A 25,857-nucleotide genomic window follows, 5' to 3' on the forward strand; every position below is an offset into this window, starting at 1 on the left:
TTTATTTCTGTCAGAACTTCCTCATCTATCTTACTAAAAACTATTTTATAAGACTGGGTGACTCAGTGATTCTCCATTTTATATGGAATTATAAACCCCATAGAATTAGGAAGGACCAATTCTGCAAGAGAATGAGGGAGGGCTGGCATTACTTAATTTCATTTTGTATTTATTACGGGTCCACTGTTTCTTGCTCTGGTTTTCATTGGATAGATGAGAACTTCCTGGATGGTAAGAGATAAGGCGTGCATTGCTATAGCAATCATGTCCCCTACTTGGAGACATAAATCTTGTTATAGATAAAATCTGTGTTCCATACAACCCCATGATCTATAATGCAATCCATAATACAGGGTGGGCCATTTATATGGATACACCGTAATAACATGGGAATGGTTGGTGATATTAAAGTCCTGTTTGTGGCACATTAGTATATGTGAGGGGGCAAACTCCTCAAGATGGGTGGTGACCATGGTGGCAATTTAGAAGTCGGCCATCTTGGATACAACTTTTGTTTTTTCATTAGGAAGAGGGCCATGTGACACATCAAACCTATTGGTAATGTCACAAGAAAAACAATGGTGTGCTTGGTTTCAACTTGACTTTATTCTTTCATGAGTTATTTACAAGTTTCTGACCACTTATAAAATGTGTTCAATGTGCTGCCCATTGTGTTGGAGAAATGCCAGCACAGGCATCCAGTATCTGTAGTTTCAGGTGCTGCACACCTCGTATCTTCACACAATAGACAATTGCCTTCAAATGACCCCAAAGATAAAAGTCTAAGGGGGTCAGATTGGGAGACCTTGGGGGCCATTCAACTGGCCCACGACGACCAATCCACTTTCCAGGAAACAGTTCATCTAGGAATGCTCGGACCTGGTACCCATAATGTGGTGGTGCACCATCTTGCTGGAAAAACTCAGGGAACGTGCCAGCTTCAGTGCATAAAGAGGGAAACACATCATGTAGCAATTTCAAATATCCAGTGGCCTTGAGGTTTCCATTGATGAAGAATGGACCCACTATCGTTGTACCCCATATACCACACCAAACCATCACTTTTGTTGCTCCAACAGTCTTGGAGGGATCCATCCAATGTGGGTTAGTGTCAGACCAATAGCAGTGGTTTTGTTTGTTAACTTCACCATTCACATAAAAGTTTGCCTCATCACTGAACAAAATCTTCTGCGTGAACTGAGGGTCCTGTTCCAATTTTTGTTTTGCCCATTCTGCAAATTCTGTGCGCCGATCTGGGTCATCCTCGCTGAGATGCTGCAGTAGCTGGAGTTTGTAAGGGTGCCATTTGTGAGTAGCTAATATCCACCAAAGGGACGTTCGACTAATGCCACTCTCCAGTGACATGCGGCAAGTTCTACGCTGTGGGCTCTTGCTGAATGAAGCTAGGACAGCCACTGATGTTTCTTCATTAGTGACAGTTTTCTTGCGTTCACATTTCGGCAAATCCAACACTGAACCAGTTTCAGGAAACTTAGCAAGCAGTTTGCTGACTGTAACATGGGAGATGGGTGGTCTCGTAGGGTGTCATGCATTGAAATCTGCTGCAATGACCCGGTTACTGCGTTCACCAGATATCAACACAATTTCGATCCGCTCCTCACGTGTTAACCTCTTCGACATGTCAATGGCTGTGAACGAAGAGAAACTTGTAAATAACTCATGAAAGAATAAAGTTACGTTGAAACCAAGCACACCATTGTCACCCTGTACAATTAAAATGTTTGAACTGGAAAAAATATGGAATACTAATAAATATTGGACCACTCTTTTTTTTCATTAATTAATTTTCTTTTACATTCCTCCACTTTGTGGAGGAATGGACCATCTACTTTACTATTCTGTTCAGATATGCATACTCAGAATGCTCATTTTTAGTTGGTCCTCTCTGTCATTTCTTTCTTGTGAAAATAAATGCATTTTTATGTTTTACAGGTCAAGAGAAATAAATATTGTATCCAATTGCCAGTTTTTCTTCTGTTGCCAATAAAACCCAAACCCTAAAAGGCATAATGGTGCCACATTTTGCACATAGAAATGTTTCATTGTACTTCCAGTTAATTCAAGGGTTATTTTGTTTGGATCTTGCTCATTAGCCATAGTTATCTGAATTATTGATGCACTAGTGTCAGGCCTGCTTTCGGAGTGACTGATGGCCCATGCTGCTACGTCATTTTCCACCCCTGTTATTTCTCCCTTTCTATCTCTGTTTTTCCCCCCCTTGAATTTCCAGCATGTGTATCTAATTTCTGAGTGGGGAAAAAGATTTTCCACCCTTCCTCCCATTATCCACCCTCTTTCTGCTCTCTTGTCATGTCTCATGTTTTTTTTTTTTTTTCCAGTAATCACCCTTTTCTGCCCTGCCATGTAACATTTTCATAATTATGTTGTTAGAGATGAAATGGTATGAAAATTTTATTTGATGATTATTGTGACCAAAATGATCACAGTTATCATAATCATTGCACAACTAAAATATGTGGAAAATGTTCAAGAAGTACTGATGCACACAATGATTTATAATTAATTCTTCATACTGCATATAAAATGTGCAAAAATGCTGCTTTTGTAGGAAACCAAAAGTTTGGGTCGTCTTTTGACACATAAAAACATTTAAAACATTAACTAAAAGACATTCCTTTCCCGTTCTATAGGTTGCATTTAAGCAAATGAGATGACCTAGGCCCACTTTACAATATGGAGTCACAAGATGACGATGATACAATGAACGCAAAAACTGACAAATATTAACAGTCATTATTTGAGTCTACTTTTTCTGTTGAAGCTGTTTTTTTTTTTTTTTTTTTTTTTTTTTTTTTTTTTTTTTTTAACCGACTTGAGTCTTACCGGCTTTTAAGGAACCCTGTATTTGTTTGGGTGACTCTGCAGCCTGTGACCATTTGCAGTCAGTGAACATAGTCTGCAGACACACAATGAGAAAAGTAACACTGAACTCTTACATTATTGACAAGCTTTTCACAAGTTTGATAGAGAAGCTACGATATTTCTGTCCTGCTATGAAAGTGTCTACATCATACACTGAACTAAAAGTTAATTCACTATAATGTGGAGGTTATGAAGAGATTTTGTATGTGTCTGTACACAGGGTGACCATTTTCTCTAAAGTTTCTTGGCACTCTTAAAATCCAAAGTAAGACCGAACTTTAGACTTAGTCCATTTCGACAGCTGCAAAGCCTTTAAAACACTTCTACTGCCTCCTGTGTTTTTATAGACTCAAAGCAACCTCATGATGCAGAATTTCTTTGTTTGTTAAACTGTAACAAAGACATTGCGGTGTGCCCACAAATTACACAAAAACGTGGTAGAAGGCATGTTTTTGTTTAATTAAATTACTATTTTGGTATAAACATAACCTTAGAGATTCACTTACTAAACAGAAAATCTACCTGCATTTGGTGCTTGGCTGTCACTTTTGAACCCTGATCCCTACACTTCTTCATTACTCATTATGGAAAATGCATTGTTGCCATATTGCTTTATATCTTTATATTTTATTTTTTCCTGTCAACTCTCTTCTCATTCCATCTTCCTTTAGACCCCCCCCCCCCAAAAAAAAACAAACAAACAAAAAAAAACAACTTTATTCCTAAACTTCTGTCTCCCTGCTTCTGTTCCCTTTCTGCACACCCCACCACTGCATCATCCCACCACCACAGTGACAGGGCTTGCTACATAGCTGACATGAGGTGCCATATTATTCTACTGTGTATTATGTGTGTATGTTTGTCTCAGAGCGTGTTTGTGTGTCTGTCTGGCTTGGGGCTGATAAGACGTCATGGTGTTATCCTCCCAGACAGACCTGTGTGACACTGATGTGTTCACAGGCCACATACGCACTCACACAGAAACATATTCAAGTCCATATTATATGGACTAACATATATACATGTGTACATTTCATTATGTACTGGATTGTTATACTGAATGCCTTTAGATGTATACATGTATGTATTTATTAATGTTAAATTTCACAGATAACTTGTTATTCTTTCTTATTTTTCTTTCTGCTTCAATGGATGAAAGCTAGTGTTAAAATGGGGCTAAAACTGTGCGTGTTCTTTTGTGTTCCTCTGCATGAAAAAGAGATTGTCATAAGTCTGCCATATTAAAAACACTTGTCATAAGCGGGTAAGTACAGATGTGTTAGGGCAGATAGTAGCTAGGAGAGACAGATTTTTTGTTTTGTTTTGTTTTTTGACCTGGGCACAATATTTAGTGTTAGTCCATGTTAGGGAAGGCTATACCAAGAAATTGAACAGGTAATGCGTTATTAAATTATGTTAACATTGCTTTTTGAAAGAATGTATTTGTCCAGAGGATGTCAGTAATTGCTGTCGTGTTTCTGGCTACTTCTCATTTGCTCAGTCAAATAGTCTTGGAGGCCTGTCATGCAGCTGGAAGAAGCTGTGTTGATGATTATGTTTGGGGTTTGATTTTCGTGATTATAATAGCAGAAAAAAACACCTAAAAGTACTGTGAGACTAATGTTAGAATCTGCTCATCTTTCTCCAGCTAAATATATTTACTAAAAATTTCAACTCTAAGACTCCGTAGTCCTAGAGATCAATTGGCGACTCCCTTCAACCACCGCTTTCTAAAAAAATTGGTAAATGCACTATATATTTTTTTTTTAGTACTTCACGAGTGCTTTCTGTCTAACAGGCACACACTTTCATACTTCAATGCACGCATCAGAGAGCAGCTTGGGATTCAGTATCTTGCCCAAGGATACTTCATGAGTATTCCCCAACCAGTTGTGACTGGTTATTGGCAGTTGCTGTAAAATTGACTGCTAAGCCCCAGTCACACAGGCCTAGAGACTGATCAGCAACCCCCTGGTAACTGCAGGTCATATTCCCCCAATTTGTTGGTAGGAGGTTGCTTGCTGTTGCTACATGAAATTTTTACAAAATGGTATCCATTGCTGCGCTGAAAGCATCACCGTCCTTGCAATCACTTTGGTCACCAGCAAACTGCTGCAGTGGTCCATAGTTTGACCATAGTTTGACTCAAAGATGTTAATGTTAAGTAGCAATGGTAGTGACATTCAAATTAATTGCATGCTGTGTGGTCAGGTGTTTGAACATGTTGGAGATATTTCCCCTCTTGTGTTCAGTGATGAGGTTATTACACAAAAAACTAATTATTACACATATTGCAGAGAAGTCTTTTCTTAAAAGTAATGCAGTATCTTACTTAATTACCCCCAGGAGAAAATAATTTGTTAAATAACTTTTCTTTCACGTTTCTGCATAAAATGACCCCAAAAGTATAGTCTAAAGTAATTACCATTTAACAATATAAACCTCGACTAGTCAACGATTAGTTGACTAGTCATGATTAAGTCAACTATCAAAATCGTCGATGACTAATTTAATAGTCGACGCATCGTTTGAAGATCCTGAAAGACGCAGGAATAAATAGTAGGATTTAAGAGTGTAATAATGGACTGAAACAGAGGATGGCAGCAATGCATCTACAAGGATGCCAGCTGCCGTTAAATACCAGAAAAGAAGTAGAAGCAGTCTGTGGTGTTGTAGCCATGTCCAAATTCAGGGGCCGCATCCTTCGAGGCCACATTTATAGGCCAATTACATCACAACAACGCAACAAATGTCCAAATTCGAAGACTCCTCCAAATGTGGCCAACAAATACGTACTCCTTTTCCCCAGATTTGAAGGATGGGTCGGGTGTATCCTTCGTGGCCCAACCTATCCCAGAATTCAGAGCACAACCCAGCCAGTTTCCAACAATGGCGGCAGCTGCTTAGTTTTAATATTACTCTTTCTGGGTCACAAAATAAACTTTTAAGATATTTTCAGGTGAGAATGTAGCTGTGTAAACTTCAAATATCTGCTCGATTTATCAAGGCATCACATATTTGCAAAAGTGCTCAGTTTTCGGAGACGTCTGTTACCCACCAGCCTGATAGCTGACTGGGAGGTCAAGGCTCACTAGAGCCGGCGAGAACAGCGCACTCCCATCCCACATCGTTTTCATGTGACGTTATTTTTGTGCCACTATTCTGAGCGCATGTAAAAAAAAATTTGCAGGTGCAAGTGTCGCATTTTGAGGAAAAATTTATATTGAGCGAAGAAAGCTAAATTTGAGTGAACAGAATTGATTGCTGCGTGCAAAAAATTTATTTTAGTGTTCCAGCTGACTGGGTGGTCACTCGGGTTAAATGTAATATATAAGGCTGAACTGACAAAAAATCGGCCGACTACACCACCAGGTGTTATAGGAAAAACCATAAAGCCTTTGAACTAGAGCAGGGCGATATGGCCAAAAATATTTATCACGATATATATTTGAAAATTTGCGATAACGATATAACTGACGATATAATTGTGGCGAGACAAAATACAACTCCACAACATTACTAGCGCAAAAACACAACCTTCCATTTATTTTCACTTAAACAAGAAGCTGGTTTTTATGTACATTAAAGCTTTATAAAAATGTAACAGTGCAAATGCAAATTCCTTGCTGAAAGTTTAACCAAAAGGCATTTCCAGTAGAAATGGGCTGACATATCCTGAGCATAACCATGTATAATATCCACTGAAGTTAAAAAGAGGTGCTTTGCAACATTAAACTGCAGTGTGCAGTACGTATTTTTCGGACCATAAGGTGCACGGGATTATAAGGCACATTAAGCGAAACAAAGCAGTCAGATAAATCAAACTTTATTAAACTCATTCTTCTTGCTTCCTCCACTTCTGTACCATTGATTCATTAATGTTGAATTCTCTGGCAGCTTCTCTATTCCCATGTTGTTGCAGTATATTAATGACTGACCTCGTATTGTGGATGGATTATCTCAGTTGTTCTTCTGACTGAAGTTTGGTCCGTTTACAGCATCCTGCCATGCGATTGCATTTGTCTCTAACTATCAGAAACCTTAACGTTAACTTTTTTAAGTGGAAAAGTGTTAGTGTTCGTCCTCCAGCTTCACTGTTTATATTATGCTAACATAGCTGTGTTGCTAGCGATCACGTAGCACATCATTATATACCAGCTAGCCCAACTTCAGTAACCCTATAAACGTCACTGCTGTTTAGTTTCCTGTCTTCATTTATGTAGGAAGTGATAGCAGAGCTGTACGTTTGATTTTTTTCAGAAATCTCTGTCTCTCAGTCAGAACATGCTAGCGAAACTAGCGAGCTAACTTCCGCTAGCTTCCGCTAGCTTCCTGCTAACTTCTAACTCGTTAAATGTAATAAATTTTGTTTTCATGGATGCCTGGAAGTTAAACTTCATAGTTACACCTGGTAAAGCAGCAATGCTGATCGTTTTATTAAAGATGAAAGAATTTAGACAGTTTTTAACTCTCAGTGATGTTGCAGTGTTCATTTGACCTGAAGTATATGGAGTTTAGGACCCAGATTACTCCCAGATTTAAGAGCATCTTAGTCCGACAATAACGACGGCCGCTTGCATGTTCTGCAAAAAAATGTGCTTTGTCATGTATCTGACGGACAAACACCAAACCAGTTCCACATCACTGAAGTTGCACCATTTTTACAAACCAATTCTGGTTCATTTGTTTCACTCAACAATCGGCCATGTGCGTATGAAAACAAAGGCACTGCGCATGCGCGTTTTACTCATATTCTATCGCGATATTTCTTTTTCCTATCGTTGCCTAACATTATACCGGTATTACCGTGAACGGTATAATATGGCCCAGCCCTACTTTGAACTAAAACAAACGCTGTTGTGACAGTGATGTACACTGTCTTGTTGGTATATATGTATGATTTGTATCACCTTCATGTTTCCCTCTCACCACATATCCAAACTGATATCATGACCAGCAGCTTTTACAGCTGTGGCTCCAGCAAACAGCTGATACTAGAAACTAATATTAAATAAATTCTAACAACAGCTGATCAAGCTTAAACGTGCTGCTGTTGTTTACCGCAACATCTGCTGCTTTCCTCTTTCTGGCGCAAAGTGGGCGATAAACAAACAAGAGATGATCAGCTGATCATTGATCAGTTTCATGATTGAAGTAGCAACAGGAGAGGAAGGGGATGAGCATGAGAGAAGAAGAGGCAGCTGACAGCGTAAAGACAGAATAATTCCAGCTTTGTGTCTTTTTCATTCTAGCTGAAGTACGGGACTAATCGCGTTCCTTTTCCCCTCAATATTGTAATTGGTCCAGCCCGGAGTTGATCATGACCAATTGGCTAATCCACCACCTTTCATTGTTTATACCATTACAAAAACAAACAAACAAACATAAAAATGAAAAATCATTATTGGCTCATCGCGCAAATGCCCAATGGCCTGTCCAGCTATGCGGTCAGCTGGTGGGTAACTGGTATCTCCGAAAACGTTAGAGCACTTTTGCAAATATGTGATGTCTTGATAAATCGAGCAGACATTTGAAGTTTACACAGCAACATTCTTGCATGAAATTATCTTAAAAATTTATTTTGTGACCCAGAAAGACTAATATTTCAAACTCCACCACTCTGTGTTCCTTCGCTACTGCCTTGTTTGTTTTGGACGAAATGGATTCTGGGATATTGCATTTCATCATTTCGATCTGATTGGAGACCAAAACAGCCAATCAGATTTTTTTGCATCCAAGTCTGTGATTGGCTGGTTTTGTGGCACAAATATAACTGTGTACAGAAAGAGTTGAGCGCGCACGGGCAGAAATGTTGAGAGCGCAAGCAACACATTGCGAGCAAGCGCAAATGCAAAAACTGAGCGAGAGGGGCTGCTATTGTGTGTGTGTGTGTGTGTGTGTGTGTGTGTGTGTGTATGGATAATAGCAAACACTAAAATACATTTTTTGCACGCAGCAAGTCAGTCAAATTTAGCTTTTCTTCGCTCAAAATAAATTTTTCCTCAAAAGTTTTTACATGCGCTCAGAATAGTGGTACAAAAATAACGCCATATTTTCAGACCTCCCGCGGTCTTTTGCTACTCAGGTTAAATATGATATATAAGTCACTTAGATAACTTAAAAATGTTACTGTTTGGATTTTTTCAGTGTTTTATCTGTTCCTGAGTTAATCAGTTTGGCTGAGATTAAAGTTATAGTTTCACACAGCTGAATAAATGTCAAAGAGAAAACTGATTAAAAAGAAGTGTGAGATTGTAGAGAATTTACTCCTGTGTCCTGTTATATTTTAGGGAACAAAGAACAGACGGCTGAGTTTATTAAACTCCAAATCTGCAAAAAGTGTAAGTTTATCATCTTGTCTTTATTTTTAGTTAGCACATACCTTAAACACTTCAAGCTGTAAGCTAATGATAGTTATATAAAAGCAGATGCAGCGAAATACTACAAAAGTAATTGGATTGAGCTTCACACTGAAAATGGGTAATGACCCAAAGCATGCTGCAAAGCAACCAAAGTATATCTCAAGTAAGTAAACTGGATATTCATCAGTGCCCAAGTTGGTAACCTGGTCTCAACCCAATAGAGCATGCTTTTCAGTTACTGAAGTCAGAGAGACCCACAAACAAGCAGCATGAGAAGGTGGCTGTACTAAAGAGCTGACAAAGGGAAGCAACATTTTTTTACACTTAGTATTTAAACTTTTGAGGATATGAGAATGGGGAACTGTGAAATGAGTATATAGAAATGATTATGATTTTAAAAAGTTAATTCAGTGTGGTTGTTTAACTCTTTTAATTAAAGTGCTCTTGAAACATCTTGAATGTTTAATTTTAAATCCATTGTGGATGGATTTTGGATGGATTTTAAATCTACAGGCAAAACGACATGGGTGTTGTCCAAATAATTACGGAGCCAACTGTGACACAATGAACCAAATCAGTTTAGATTAAAGCTGAATGCCAAATGTCTTTTATTGTCAGACCTCCATCTATTTCTCCCTTTCACTACTATGAGTTTACTAATTTTGGAAACTCTTGCTCTTGACCCTATTGGAGTTCTAGACAGGATGAAGTGTCATCAATTTTAGAGTTTTTACTTAAGACAGTTATCTGGGAAAACTAAAGTGAAGTCACATTGCTTCATTTAAGTCATATGAATCTAATAACACCACTGTCTTATTTGAGCAGTAAAAACCTAAAACTATTACATACATGGTACATAAAAACTAAGAATCATACATAATGTATATCATTTAAATACAATAACAACATGATCAAAACACAGGACACTGCTGGTGACAAATACGTGATCTCACACCTAAGGATGGGAATTGATATGAATTTAGCGATTCTGATTCATTTAAAGCGCCTTGAGGCAACTTTTGTTGTGATTTGGCGCTAGAGCTGGGCGATAGAACGATAACGATATGTATCACGATATAACTTTTACTCGATAGAGAAATTAAGCTATCGCGATAGACCTCGCCGCTCTTGTCCTCTAAAAAAAAAAAATCAAAAAAAAAAAAAAAAGGTCAGCCAATCCAAATTCAGTAGCGCAGAGCCGAACCAATCACAGCCGCAGCGTCACGTCGCGTGACTTGTTACGTACAGCACAAGTGCCAAGCCGCACGTGTGTTTGTTTGGGAAGCAGCCAGCGCATAATGGAGGAAATGAGTGTGCCGACTAGAAAAATCAACCGAGCGTGACCGAAGAGAAAACAGATGATGGTTCCAATGCCGAAGAGATTGTCGAACGGAAGAGCCATAGAAGTTCCGTAGTGTGAAGGTATTTCGGCTATTTCAAGTCTGACAAAAAACAGAGTAGCGTGCACTGTAAATTGTGCCGAAAGCAAGTCTGGAAATACAATAAACTGGTGCATGCGTCACACTGTGCGCCACGTTATTGTTTCGGTGAAATGAATTTCTACAATACTGTTACTGTTAATTCTACTCTCTGCAGTGTTTAAATGCTTACATATACACACAGTTACTGTCCGTCCACACATACGACTCGGTTCTGCTTCTATGCCCCAGCTTTGTTTACTTTTTCCCACCGAGGCTTCTAGACTTCTGATTGGCCAACATTTCTGCACGGCTAGGAATCTAGCGCCACCTGCTGCTTTGGCATGTTCATAGCAGCGTTTTCCTTCATTTCTGCCTTTATGTGTGGACGGGATTATTTTTTAAAACGAAAACGGAAAATCTCCGTTTTCAAAAATACCCGTGTACGTGTGGACGTAGCCTCAGTCTCTGACTTGAAGCGCTAATTCGTCATTCGGCTTTTGTCAGACTAAAGTAACTGTTAAAACTGTTTGAAAAGCTCAGCTATACAACAAGGAGAGATTGAGAATTTCCTTTTAGTTCTCAGTTTATTTGATATTGACAAAAGTTAGTCAGCTTTGTCTATTCTTCTGTAAAACAAACTAAGATTTATTTTTAGAATTAATATTTTGTTTCTAAGTGGAATTGACAATTTAGTCTGTTTCGTTTGTTCTATTTTGAAACTTAAACGCTTTAGCGGCTGCCTTTTGTGTAGTTTGCAATATTTGCCTTTATTTATCTGAAAAAGTCTCATGTTCCTTAAGTACATCTACCCTGTTGAACTTATTATGGGAAATAAATATTTAAATAAAAACAAGCTGCTGATTATTTCACATTTTACTTGTGAGCAACGGCACATTTAAATCTTACAAATATAGTTATTTGGCTTATATCGTGATAGATATCGTTATCGCCTGAAATGAAAAAAACATATCGTGATATGAAAAAATCTCATATCGCCCAGCTCTATTTGGCGCTACATATATAAAATTGAATTGAAATTGAATTGAATTGATTGCAGTGCTAATATCACTTATCTATTTGAATCCTTATCAGTTCTCATTGATTTCTCATTGGCTCAGCTTTGGGAGTCACCAGTGACATAAGTTACTTACTCCCAGAGCAAGCAATTTGTTACACTACTTGTTACATTGCTTTCTCTGTAAAATGACCTAACGCATTGTCATAATTACCATTAAACAATAGAGAACTATAGGATAAAATCCCACAGACCAACACAAATCCCTATCCTAATGAGGACCCACATATGATCTTATTCCTAATATTTGGGTATGAAGAGAAAGCTGACTGGACAAGGCAGCTTTGAAAATTGGCACAAAGAGATTTGAAAGCGATTGCCATAGTGATTATATTTTAAATGATTATATTTTAGAAACATGAACAGGTAGAAACAGAGGCTGAAACCTGCCTGTTCTGGGTCAGGGAACTGTGCTGGGGTCAGCATTCACTCAACTGTAACATCACTTTGAGTTCTTGGCTAGCTTAGCATTAGCATGCTATCTGTGCAGATGCTTGCAAAGCGCTGACATTCTGTTAAAAGTATAATGAGGTTGTTTCTGTCCTGGATGCAGTTTGCACTTTACCATTGCACTTTTGTGCAAAAAAAATAAATAAATAAAAGAATACAAGTAATATTTATATCCACGTTGCACACTGTGTCACTATTTTCCTCCTCTGGCACACAAACTGAAATCAGCTGATTGCAGCGCAAGTGCAAGTAGAACTGATCAGCAGAACTGATAGGCAAGCAGACTAACAATTTCAAGTAATTGGACTGGGTTCCCAATTCCCATCTCTAGTCATGTCACGCTTTTATTTATTTTAAGTTTTTGATTCCTATGTTGACAAAAACAACAACAAGTTAACAGAAGCCTATGCTGAAATGCAGTAAAACTTTCACAAAGACTCTCTTGACTGGAAAAAAAGAAAAAAAAACTGTACTATGACTGACAGATCATGTCTAACAAGGAGCTTGATTTACGATGATTGCAGTTCTTATTTTAGCTGAGCAACTCGTGGTCACGTATCATCCATACTGTTATTGAACAGCCAATTAGTCTCGCTTGATGAGCTCAGACCGTTATCTGTTTAGCACTAGTTCACCATTTCCCAACTGACACCACTTTGCAGTTGGCTATAAGACAGCTGGGCTATGAGAAATAACATTACTGCAGTTGCTCTAAGTTCTGCATTCTGAGCAATTGAACAAGGGCTTAAGCTTTTAATGCATGGGTTTTATTTCCAGGCAGTAAAATAAAAAGGTTCTGGACAGCAGCTTCTCTGCATTGGCTTTATGCTGGCTCATTCTGAAATGGCCTCTTTAGCCTGTTTGCCACCCCACTCTGGTGTATGTGCTTCATTAAACTAAGGTTAAACATAAAAAATAAAAAAAAGTTGCCATCATTAGATAAGATGTTTGCTCACAGGTTATGTTGCTCAGTCTTGTCTCTTTGCTTACTCTTAGCTTGCTTAGAAAAGCAATGCTAAATCCACTGAGTAACCCATCATATTAGAAGATTCTTTATATAATCCTGATTTATGTTAAACTATTAGTTGAAAATATTTTTTAGTATTGTTTTTTTCCACAGTATGCACAACAGTTTCCTTTGCAGTGTATTTTGTTTGAATATGGTAGTAATACATTAGAACAAAACAAATTGTTGTCTGACATTCAGTCTCTCTTGGATTCATTTGAGCAGAGATGTAGTGACTTTCAGTAGCCTGTTATTTGATTGAAATTTTAAATGATTGTTATCCAAGTGATATTATCCATGTTGAAGTTTAAAAACTGCTTGAGAAGAATGGAGGAAGAAAGTACGCAGACCAGACAAAATGTAAGGAAACTGAATTGTAGAGCATAGACAGTAGATTTGAAGAAAGTTCAAATTTCTAATTGATCTAGGTGTACTTGCGATATTCTTTGGAGGTTTTTCATAGAATTATTGTTGAAAGCTGTGAGAATGAGTGAAACTGCTTACCAAGGCGTGAATGTATATCAAATGTGAATGAGGCTTATTAGGAGTATGTCTGTACTAGAGATGGACCGATCCGATATTACGTATCGGTATCGGTCCGATACTGACCTAAATTACTGGATCGGATATCGGAGAAAAATTTAATTAAATATCACGAAAGCACCTCACAAAACTTGCAACACGCCGTAACTCACCTCAGAACGTTAGCACTCGGAGCAGTATGCATCACGTGATAGAGCGGCTGTGGCATGCGGGACCTGTCGGTGGTCTGGATAGCATTTGGAGCTTCGCTAGCAACCTGGCATTTCATCTCTGACAAAGTTATCCCCGAGAGAAGTAAAGCAAGTGTGTAAGTCCATCTCTGAATGTTTGTAAAGCATTCCTGCGTTAAGCTTAACAAACGATATATGGAGCGACTGCCTCTTCTTGCTGCTACTTCAATCATGAAACTGCTTAACGATCAGCTGATCGGCTTTTCTGTTGCGAGTCCGTCTCTCTGGTTTGCTTTTGGCCCACTTTGCACCAGAAAGAGGAAACCAGCGGCTGAACAACAGCAGCACGTTTAAGCTTGATCAGCTGTTGTTAGAATGTATTTAATCTTACTTTCTACTCCAGGATCTTTTTCTATGTAGCTGACGGCTGGTAACTGTGCAGGGGCGGATCTAGCAAAGTTTAGCCAGGGGGGCCGATAGGGCATTAACATGAAAAGGGGGCACAAAGACATACTTTTCTTTCTTATTCTCATTTAAAATGTCTAGCTTTTAATAAATAATTATCTGACACCCAAAGTTTTAATTTGATGCAAAATGAATAGAAGTCCATTATTGTATATAGTAACTATTAAGTCTAATATATATACCCTAGTAAGCTATAGTACTTTTTACTTTGGGAAGGTACCATCTGTGCAGTCTGCAATTCTGTTGAAGAAAGATGTTGAATCTATTTAATATTTCTTGAAAAATAATTGATTTCTGTGCATTTTTTTTCACACTGCATCAAATTAAGGTTGATTACGGCGATTAAGCATCATGAGGTGGAGCGTGAGGGGTGGTTCCCTATTTTTTATTTATTTATTTTTGTTGTTGCTGGGAGTTGGAACCCTATTAGTTAGGTTGCTTAATATTTACGCTAAGTACTCTTTAAAATACCAGAATAGGGAGGATGGTGTAGGTTTAAGTTTATTAGATTGATCAGTATTGCTGAAATATGAAATATTTTTTTTTGCATACAGGTATAACAGAATAGCTTTAGTGTAGTTGTTGTTTTAAACTTGAGTATGAACTTATACAAAATGCAGCAAGATATTTAAAAAACAGTTTTGTTGATTAAAAAACACTATATCGGATTCATATCGGTATCGGCAGATATCCAAATTTATGATATCGGTATCGGTATCGGACATAAAAAAGTGGTATCGTGCCATCTCTAGTCTGTACTAATACTAGGAATAGATTTTAAAGGCTAATGAAGTAGCAAAATAGGCCAGTCATACTTTTTAAAAATATGTGTGTTGTGCACTTGGCCCTGACTGAGCCTATTAAAAACTTTTTTTTTTTTTCGCCTGTCCCATTTGGTTCTTTAGCCATCAGAATTGTTGTCTGAAGACCAACAAGGATACCCAATGGATTTACTTTGCCAAATGGATCATCGTGGCATTGCCGTATTGGTCCATTTGGTCGATCTTTGTTTTTATTATTTATTATATTTTATTTCCAGATGTTACAGACGGGACAGACATGAGTGAGAGATAGGAAAGGGAGAAAGAAAGAGGAAGGAAAGGAAAAACAGAAGGGGAGAGGGACAGTGAGAAAGGGGGGGAGAAAAAAAATAAAAATCTCCTGGATCACCTGTTGAGAGAAGAATAGAAAACAAGCAAAAAAAGACAAAAAAAAAAAAAGAAACAAAGCAACATACTAAACACAACACCATCGCATTAATCTAGCTAAGTGTAAACAGCAGTAAATACTAAATATTCAATGTTGTTGTGCAGCACGCAGGACAGATGTGCTTCGAAGTAGCAGCCAAGAAAGGTGTAATTTGGGTCTACGAGCAGTGAACACCTGCGTGCATACCTGTGTGGATCAGCGCGCTTGTATTCCAAAGGTTTCTCCATGTAACGATCTGCTAGGGAGTGTGGGGGGGCCACAGCCCCGTCCTCCAGGGTGTGAAGCAGGTATGGAGGAGATCAAAACTCCAGACATCCAGAGGCCCCCAGAACACAAGAAACCATGGAAGACCAACAGAGGGGCAGCCGCGCCACTGTTCCAGTAAGAGCTGAGGAGAGTCCCAGATGAGGGTTCACTCAGCAGCCGCGGAGCAGAAGCCAGGGGGAGTCTATTAAAGCCTATTAAAAACTATTGATGTATATCTCAGACAGGTGTATCAATTTAAACTGAGACACCCCCCCCCCCCCCCCCCCAAAAAAAAAAGAACCTTCATTTTTTTGTTGTTAGACAGGACAAGGAATGTGTTTACTTTTTTCTTTCTCACCTAATTGAAGTGTGCTGAAGTGTATCTGAACTGAATTACTTGTAACCATAGATCTTGTGCTGTTGGAACGCACTGAATGGTTAATTAAGGGATGAAACAAAATAAATGGCTTTCAGAATAATTATTTTAAAATATTCATGATTTAGTGTCCAATAGTGTCCAAAAAAAAAAATGTAATAGTAAATGGTCGATGGTGCTGTAAATTTCTTGAATATGGTCTGTTATCATATTAAGAAGAGATTTTGTGGCAGAATGCATTTATAAATAAGTGTCATTTCTGATTACATCCTTCTTTTAACATTTTTTTTTAAACGTATGGCCATGAACCAGGCTTTGTTTGATTTTTGAATCAAATATGTAAATATGTTTGAGTCCAGAGTACTTTATTGGCATGGCATTTTCAAGAACTGACTGACTACATATACACCCTTCAGATTTACACATTTCTCTAACATGCTCCTGTCACTCTTTAGATCTCATCTCTTTATTTTTTGTATAGTTTTAGTGCGTCAAATGGCAAATTCTTTATCTTTACATACTCATTTTTACACAATAGCCTTTCACACCATTTGACTAAAGTCCTTGAGTCTTCTGCTTTCTTATTTTTCCTCTGATTTTCCTGTAAGATGGATTAAGAAAGATGGGGGTTGTAGATCAAGCTGTACCACCATATTGCTTCTGTGCTTAATAAAACCACAATACCACCCACAACTGAATTGTGCTTCTAAAATCACAGAGCACACTGTAAAGATTGGCCCTTTCTTTGTTCCTCTTTTAAAAGTTTCAATTACACACTCAAACTGTGTGTGAAATACTAAATGAATGCTGCACATATTGCACATATTGCCACAGTAACAGTGTAACACATACATTTTTGTTTGTTTGTTTTGTCTTTTGCTCACTTCAAATTGTGAGGCACATTTCAAGTAGAGAAATTACTCAACTTAACTTAACTCATTAAAAAAGCCAATCTAACATTCGCTTCGTTTCTGTTCAAATTTAAAGGAACAGCTAACACATCTTTAGGGCTCCACTTAGGTATTCTTGTTAAGAATAAAATGATTTTGAAATGGTTTTGAAATACAGTGCTGTGCAAAGGTTTTGAGCCACCCCTGAATTATTATTTTTTCCTTCCAAGGAGCCAGACTTTCTTGTAAATGTTTTACAGTAGTCTTGAGGAGTAGTTCTCCAGTAGTTGTCTTTGGACGTTGGCTCAATTGTCACTTATTTTTAGTCCAGTCCTTATTCCTGAACCTTTTCAGAGGGTTATTTATAATAAAATCAGATTTATAAAGGTCAGTTTTATAATAAACTCTGTTAATAACACATTGAAATATTACAAAGTTAAAGGTCATAAAACGAAATCTTATGAAATTGTTTGCAATGTGTTAGTTTTTTTTTCCCCCTTGGTTTCTCTTTTTGAGGATATTTCAATGTGTCTTTGGTCTCGAACAAACTGTTATTTCTCGTCATTCCCCCCAAAAAATGTATTGCTGGCTAGTAATATATCACAATTTAAAAGTTTACCATGTGCAACCATAAATAATTTGGCCTACAATGCTGCCTTGTATTCCTTCAACTATGTGTGGGAAGGAAAATAATGTGATGTCTAGTAAGATATTCAGTTCAATTCATTCTTATTTATATATTCATTCAATGCTGTCTGGAAAGCATCTGATTACCAACTTCTTAATTTTTCAGCGTGATAATGATCCCTAACACCAATGAAAACACATTCTAACACCTTAGTGAAGTCCTGGGAGCTGGGACTTCAACATTACTGAAGCTGTGTGGAATCATACTGGCGGATAATTGAACAAAGGAGAGCTTTGCAGCATTCTTCAGGAAGTCTGGAGATCTATTCCTGGAGACTATTTACAGAAATTACAAGAAATCTTTCCTAAGAGCTCAAGCTGTATTGAAGAATAAAGGTGGTCAAACTAAATAATTCAATTCAGTTTTATTCATATAGTGCCGAATCACCACAACAGTCACCTCAAGGTGCTTTAGATTGTAAAGTAAAAACCCTACAAAAAGAGGGAGAAACCCAAACAATCAAATCACCCCATTTGAGCAAGCAACTCCCTTTCAACATGAAGAAGCCTCCAGCAGAACCAGGCTCAGGGAGAGCCAGCCATTTTCCGTGACCACGTGGGGGTGAGAGAAGGACGGACCTTCAAACTTGTTAGGATTGTGCAAACTCTGTTTTGCCCTGTATGCTGTATTTCCACGTGTGTTTGCAATTGTTTTAATAAACTGCTGCACAGATTTGCAATTTTCCTAGAAAACTATAAAGAAATGAGGGGTGTCTCAAGACTTTTGCAAAGAACTACAATTTTTTGCAGTGCACTGAAATTCATTTAGATTTGGTCCCTTCCAGAAAATATAACTTTAACAATATAATAAAGTTCCTCTTAATGATTAACTCTTCAACACAAAGGAACATTTGTGTCCTTCTCGATGGTATAAAGTCAGGTAAGCTAAGCAGTATGTGTTCATTCTAATAGTCCTGTGGAGTAGTTGTATGATTGACCTACCTTTTCCTCATCATGGAATTCCACTAATTTTTAATAATTTCAGTTAATATTGACCTTGTTCAGGTTTAAAACTGATATTAACTCACATTAGACTTGAGACCCTTTCCCAGTAACATAAGGTTTTAGTTTTTTTCTGACTGCCTGACCTTCTTCATAACTTTTTCTTTCTCAGTTTCTTTTTCTTTATTACATTCTCTTTCTCTCCCTCTGTCATCGTTACTTGTTACTTGCCCAAATTATTTATTTATTTATTTTTTCATTTTTCCCCTCATACCTTGTTTTCATCCTTTTTTTTTTTTTCATTTATTTTCTGATCCTCCTTCCATCCACCTGGATTTATTGCTGGAAGTAGTATAGTGACCATATGCTCCTTGATTCTTGCACTGACTCGCTATTGTCAGACTCACCCCTTGCCCTGTGTCTCCATCCTGAGTTCTTTTTTTTATTTTTTTTTATTAGGATGTCTTTATAACAAAATCAAACTGCACCATTGCTCTATAAAACCAATTGGTGCTCTATATTTGAAAAGGTGGGGGAAATGAAAAATAAGGGTAGAGGACAGGATGAATATAAATCAAATACAGTCACGTAATGTTTTATGTATTTGACATATTTAAAAAAAAAAAACCCCACACACAAAAAACCCCAAACAATTGTAGTCCTTAGGTAAATTAGTTAAAAACAGCGCGCATGACGTAGCGTAGGGCTGTTCGATATAACGATATATATCGGATGACGATATAAAAACGTCTATCGTTTCATTTTACGCTATCGTTTGTTTCGTGGTGTCGCAAAATAAACTGTTTACGGCAATATATTTTCATCGTTCTGATGGTCACTGTAGTGGCTATATTAATTTAAAGTTCTCTCTTTCTCTTATATTTAATATAACCACACTATGGACGGACAAGCGCCTGTTTTTATGCGTTGTGGTTAGCAACGACGACGGTAACACCATCGCGTGCCCGCTTGTTTATGTTCCACAAACCTTTCACAATAAAGCTCAAGATCCTGTTGAGACTTTTCAAAATAAACTGAATCACGTGAAAGAGCAGATTATTTACGGATGAGAAGTAAAAAAGCGCCGCCAGGTGCTAAAAAATAAACCTTAGACTCAAACGTTAGAACAGGCTTCTCCCCGCAGCACGCCGTGTAATAAATACTCACAAAGAAAACGGCGGCCGTTACAACTTATGTCTAAAAATGTATCGTTTCATGCATCGGTTAAAACACTCGAATACAGCTACATGACGCGCAGCTGGAAACACTTCCCGCAAGTCGAGCTGCACGAGATTCACAGAATTCACAAAAAATGTTACATTTTTGTGATTTATATCGTTATCGCTGGTTGCTGGAGTACTTTTCTATGCTGTGGTGTGCTGGGGGAGCAGCACAGCAAAGAAGGACTCATCCAGGCTGGAGAAACTGATCAGGAGGGCTAGCTCTGTGGTCGGCATGAAGCTGGACACTCTGGTGACAGTGGCAGAGAAAAGGACATTAAAGAAACTGATGGACATTATGGACAATGCTGGGCATCCTCTGCACACGGCCATTAACAACCAGAAGAGTCTGTTCAGTGACAGGTTGCTTCTCCCAAAGACAAGAACTAACAGACTTAAAAACTCCTTTGTCCCACACGCCATCAGACTGTTTAACTCCTCTCTGGAGGGGAGAGGGAGGGGAAACAGGAGGACAAAGGAGGGAACAACTAAGCTGTAGTGCCTCTTCACCTCACTGTGCAATACCTTTTGTGCAATACTTTTGTAAATAGTCAACAGTGCAATAGACCTCAATACTTGAAATGTGCAATTCACTTGTATTTTTATCTTTTATTCCTATTTATTCTATTTATCCCCTTTGTATATTTTATTTATATTGTCTCTGTATTTATATATATATATGTGTGTGTGTGTGTGTGTGTGTGTGTGTGTGTGTATGTATATGTATATGTATATGTGTGTGTATATATATATATGTATATATGTGTGTATATATATATATATATATATATATATATATATATAAAATATTCTGTAACTCTGTAACTTCTGTCGGTGCTGTGCTTTTTTGGAAATCGAATTTCCCAGAGGAACCCACCCGAGGGATTAATAAAGTTCTATCTTATCTTATCGGTACGATAGAATTCTTATATCGGGATATGAAATTTTGGTCATATCGCACAGCCCTAACGTAGCGCGCACATGTTATTATTTAATGAAAATTAAACCAAAATGAAGAAGCAGTGTGATTAAAAACAAAGTATGCACCATCCTTCAAAACCTTGAAGAACCACTCTACACAGAAATAACATAGAAGTAATTATTTTGCATGTGGTAATCAGTCTTTCACATCATTGTAGAGGATTTTGACAGTCTTCTTTACACTGTTGCTTTATTTATTTGAGATTTGTGCTTATTTGTTTAGTCACAGATGTCTTAAGATCCTATACAGCAATTCAATCAGGTTTTTCCCCAGCCATCAGATTTGCTATTGTGCTTGAGACCATTATCCTGTTACGTGATCCATTTTTAGCCAAGCTTAAACAGTTGTACAAATGGCCTCATATTTCACTGTGGAATACTTTGGTATACATGCAAGATGCCCAGATACTGTGTTGCAAAAAAGCCTACCCCTTCACCACTGTGTTCCCCTGTTGGTATGAGGTGTTTGTGCTGATTTGTTGTGCTTGTAAAGCTGCTCTGTCCTGATATGTGCTGTTTTAGAGAGAAGCGTTTTTTTTTTCTCCTTGATCATTCCATGGTCAAACCTTGGGGTTAATTATTTTAACTATTTTGAATATTTTTCAAATTCATTTGGAAAATAATAATCTTTTTCACAACACAATGATTCTCTTCAAATTGTTTGGACACGGCCCTAGAAGTCTTTCCAGATCAATAAGCAGCAACAACTGCTTCTCAAACATCGATATTGATGTATTTCCTCTTTAGTATTGTTTGAGACAGCTAAATCCTCCAGAACATCAGTTTTTATAGGTGATGGTCACATTTGCTGATGATTAGTTAATCAAGTGCATTTGATAATCAGCACCTGGCTGCTACTTACCCTCTTAATTCTTGTTAAAATATTGTTCCACAAGTAATTCTCATAAGATTGCTTGGGTTTTTTTTCTTTTTTCTTTTTTTAAACGAAAATCAGCAAACAAAAAAAAGAGGAAAAACCCTACCAACCATAGAGATTAAATGTAGTCCTTTGGTTTATGGTGTAATGCAGACTTTCCAAGTCTCTCTTTGATCTGTGCTGGCGAGCTGTTCCTTGAGTGAAACACCCCATATGGAAAAGATATATATAAATCTTACAAGACAGATAAAAACTTTATATGAAACTTGTATGAAAAGCATATTTACCGTGCTTGGTAAATATGGCCCAAAGAGTGACTCGTTTGAAAAATAAGTGATGTCAAATTGAATTCAAATAGGAAATAAACCGTTTTACATAAACTGTTTTACCCAGAGCTCTAAACGCAGGTCTTAATGAAGCCGTTTCATAATATAATCATTTACCCTTTGAACATTCAGTCTAGTCATTCGCATGATGCATGTTGTTTTATTAGTTTCATGTTCTTCGCATTTGGCCTGTATCTCTTGTTAATGGGCATTTAAACTGTCAAAAAAAAAAAGTTAAAAAGTTCAGTTGAAACTTTGCAGACAATCTAAACTAACAAACACAAAAGACTTAGGCACCCTATGGGGGGAAAAAGACAGAAGATTTAAAATGTCAAACCATTTGCCTTGGAGGTTTGGAAAAAAACTGTAATCTGTAAGGAAAAAAAATAGGCAAACCTTCAGATATTCTATAAGCATCGCTGACAGAGACAACCATTGGCACTAATAGAAGAAAAGATATAAAGTAAAATTAAATCACCAGAGGGTGACGGATTGACAAAGGGAACAGAAAAATGCATTTATTTCAAATAATTGTTATTAGGCAGATAAGCTGACAAATCCTTACCCAAACATGTCTAGTGACAAGTCATGATATTTCTGGGAAGCACAGATTATGGGCTGACAAGTGTGGAGTCGGCAAAATGAATGCTTGTTTTATTCAGTGGAGGTGAGAGAGAGAGGAGCAATAACTGACTTGCACAGATATGCTGCCAATATGTCTGATGTTATATGTGATAGCATCTTAACACCTTATCTGTTCTCTACCTTTTAAAAATCCTGAAAACATGTTCACAGAATTTCCCTGATTACGTGTGTGTGTGTGTGTGTGTGTGTGTGTGTGTGTGTGTGTGTGTGAGAGATCTGCTTGAAAATGGACAAATTGATGCAAAACAAATGTTTGCATTATTTTTAGTCTGGGGGAAAGTTTTCTTATTATGGCTTTGTGCTCACGTGTCCATATTAATAATTGTTCTCTGTTATGTTGTCTTGTTCCCTCTTTTAAACGTTATTTTTCAAATATGTTCTTTCCTCTTTTTTTTTTTTTTATCCCCTTAGTTAGTACCCATTGCCACATGCAGGATTCTTTTTTTATTTTCTATCCCACCACTAGGGCTGCCACAAACGATTATTTTGATAGTCGACTAGTCACCGATTATTTTTGCGATTAGTCGACTAATCAGATCATCATCCATTGGACGTACAGCTTATTGCACCAGCAGCATCTGGTCTTACATAACTATCATTAGCTTACAGCTTGAAGTGTTTGTGCTAACTAAAAATAAAGACAAGATGGTAGTTTATTAATTTTTAATGAAATTTGCAGATTGTTTCGGTGAAGTTTAATAAACTCCTTGCTTTCTAAAATATAACAGGACACCGGAGTATATTCTCCAGCGTCTCACACTTCTGACAATCAGCTGTCTGCTTGACAGCTTTAGCTGTGCAAAAACTATAACTTTAATCTCAGCCAAACCGATTTACTCAGGAACAAATAAAATACTAAAGAAAGCCAAACAATAACATTTTTAAGTTATCTAAGTGACTTATATATATGTTTAACCTGAGTAGCGAAAGACGGCGGTGGGTTTGAAAATGATTTGCGGGGAGTCCGGTGTTCTCACGGCTCTAGTTAGCCTTGCCCCCGCCTAGCTAACGAGCTAGTGGGTAACAGACGTCTCCGAAAACGTCGGAGCGCTTTTGAAAATATGTGGTGTCTTGATAAACTGAGCAGATATTTGAGGTTTACACAGCTACATTCAAGCCTGAAAATATGTTAAACGTTTATTTTGTGCCCCAGAAAGAATAATAAGAGTAAAGTTAAAACTAACTAGCTGCCGCCATTGTTGACAACTGCGCTGGGCTGCGCTATGAATTCTGGGACACAGCTTCTTCTTCTTCGGGGTTTAACGGCAGCTGGCATCCTTGTACATGCAGTGCTGCCATCTTCTGTTTCAGTCCGTTATTACACTCTTAAATCCTACTACCGGTACTCATTCCTGCGTCCTTTGTGATCTTACAAAGCTTCAAACGATGCGTCGACTATTAAATTAGTCGTCGACGATTTTAATAGTCGACATAATCGTGACTAGTCGACTAATCGTGGCAGCCCTACCCACCACTGAATTAATTTATACACCCTGATTTCTTTAACCTCTTGCTAACATCCTTCCTATATTTTTCATTATATCTTATTCAATATAAATAAATAAAAAGAAAAGAACTACTGAGTATTATTTTTTTTCCTTCCTTCCTCAATTCCTGTGTCCTCTTGAGCTTTTATAGTGCATCAGTATATGAGTATCCTTTATGTATCTTTACTTTAGCACAACACAGAAAGGTCATCATAAGGACACTATGATTACAAGAAACTGACCATGAATAAGTCTTTGTTGGGTTTTACAAAAGCAACATGATTCTGATGATGAGAGAGGAAGAGCGAGTCTTTGTTCCTTTATTATATGAAGTCAATTTCTAGTAATCCCCCTTTCAATGGGAGAACTGAAGCAAACTGTTTGGAGGCTGATGACCAAAGCAGAAACCCATTCACTCACAATAGCCCTTGGTTAAGACTGCCTGGAGCAAGGGATTGTTGAGAGAAACAAACACTGTTAGCTTTTATGTTGAGTATTCACAGATCAAACCCCTGGCTGTTTGCAAACGAGGTATATAAAGATACTCCATAGAGGTTTTAAGACTAATGCTGATGTGAAACACACATATACAAACATATGTAGGAAACTTTTAAATCATTTATTTCAACCCCACCCCTTCCCGTGCATGTGCCCTTGTTATGGCACCATCATTGAAGAGTGTTACAAATTGTACTCTCTACATTTCTTCAAAGGAACTTCTCAGTTGGTCTTTGAAGACAGAAAAATGAAGACAGGACAGTTTGTTTCTCTGTGCATGCTTTTTCGAAATGACAAAAAAAAATTTGCATGTGCATTTTATCTTTTTAAACAGTGAAAATCAAAATGAGAATTTCAAGTGGCACAATAGAGATTTAAACTAATTGACCTCTGTGGCTTTTCTAAAGTAGAAACTACAATTTTTTTTCAAATGAGAGGTGAAGGACTTTTATTAAGAAAAAAATACAAAAATAAAACTCGTAGCAGCCATGACTGAACGAGTCGAATCAGTCTTTAAAATGTTCCTCGAAAATCTTTCTCACATCATTCTTCTTCACAGAAAACCTTTGCTGCCTTTTTATTTTGGGTGGGAACTTTAACCTCTGTCAAACAAAGTGATGCAAAAGTGTTATCAGCTGCAAAGTTGACCATGTCAGCTTTTGATTCAACACTACATAGCTGACAGATTAATTTATAACTAGCTTTCTTAATTCACAAACTGGTCCCTTGTTTCACTTACTGATATATTTTCTAACAGTTTTATGGCTGGCAGAGTAAGTGTATGGTTGTGCAACTAGATGACTAAGAAACTAACTGGCCTCTTTCATGCCCCACTTAACCTCTTTCTACATGGTCATTGCTGGATGAATCACTTGCCTTATATGTCATGCATCATACTCCTGGCTGTCTAATCACATCTCTTCAAATTATCTTCCTGTGCTGTTGGGATGCACTGCTAGTAAGATCTTTGTGGGTTTGTTGTAAAGTAACTTTTGTTGTATTTATTTTACAAGTCATGACACTCAGTTCTTAGCACTGTAGTGGCTTTGCGCTGAAAGCAATGTGAAATGACAGTGA

General features: G+C 37.6%; 1 protein-coding gene across 2 annotated transcripts in view; it reads left to right on the top strand.

Moving 5' to 3' along the window:
• Positions 1-25,857, top strand: part of tusc3 (dolichyl-diphosphooligosaccharide--protein glycosyltransferase subunit TUSC3) — a 79,887-nt gene that overhangs the window by 8,998 nt on the left and 45,032 nt on the right. Inside the window, exon 2 of one of the 2 annotated variants that reach the window (XM_080302788.1) lies at positions 9,195-9,245. The exons of the other annotated variant lie outside the window; for it this stretch is intronic. Within the exon in view, the coding sequence (XP_080158914.1) occupies positions 9,195-9,245 (51 nt within the window). The remainder of the gene's footprint in view (positions 1-9,194; positions 9,246-25,857) is intronic. 2 annotated transcript variants of the gene reach the window in all.

This window comes from Astatotilapia calliptera, chromosome 6, assembly GCF_964374335.1.
Source record: "Astatotilapia calliptera chromosome 6, fAstCal68.1, whole genome shotgun sequence".
Lineage (NCBI taxonomy): Eukaryota > Metazoa > Chordata > Actinopteri > Cichliformes > Cichlidae > Astatotilapia > Astatotilapia calliptera.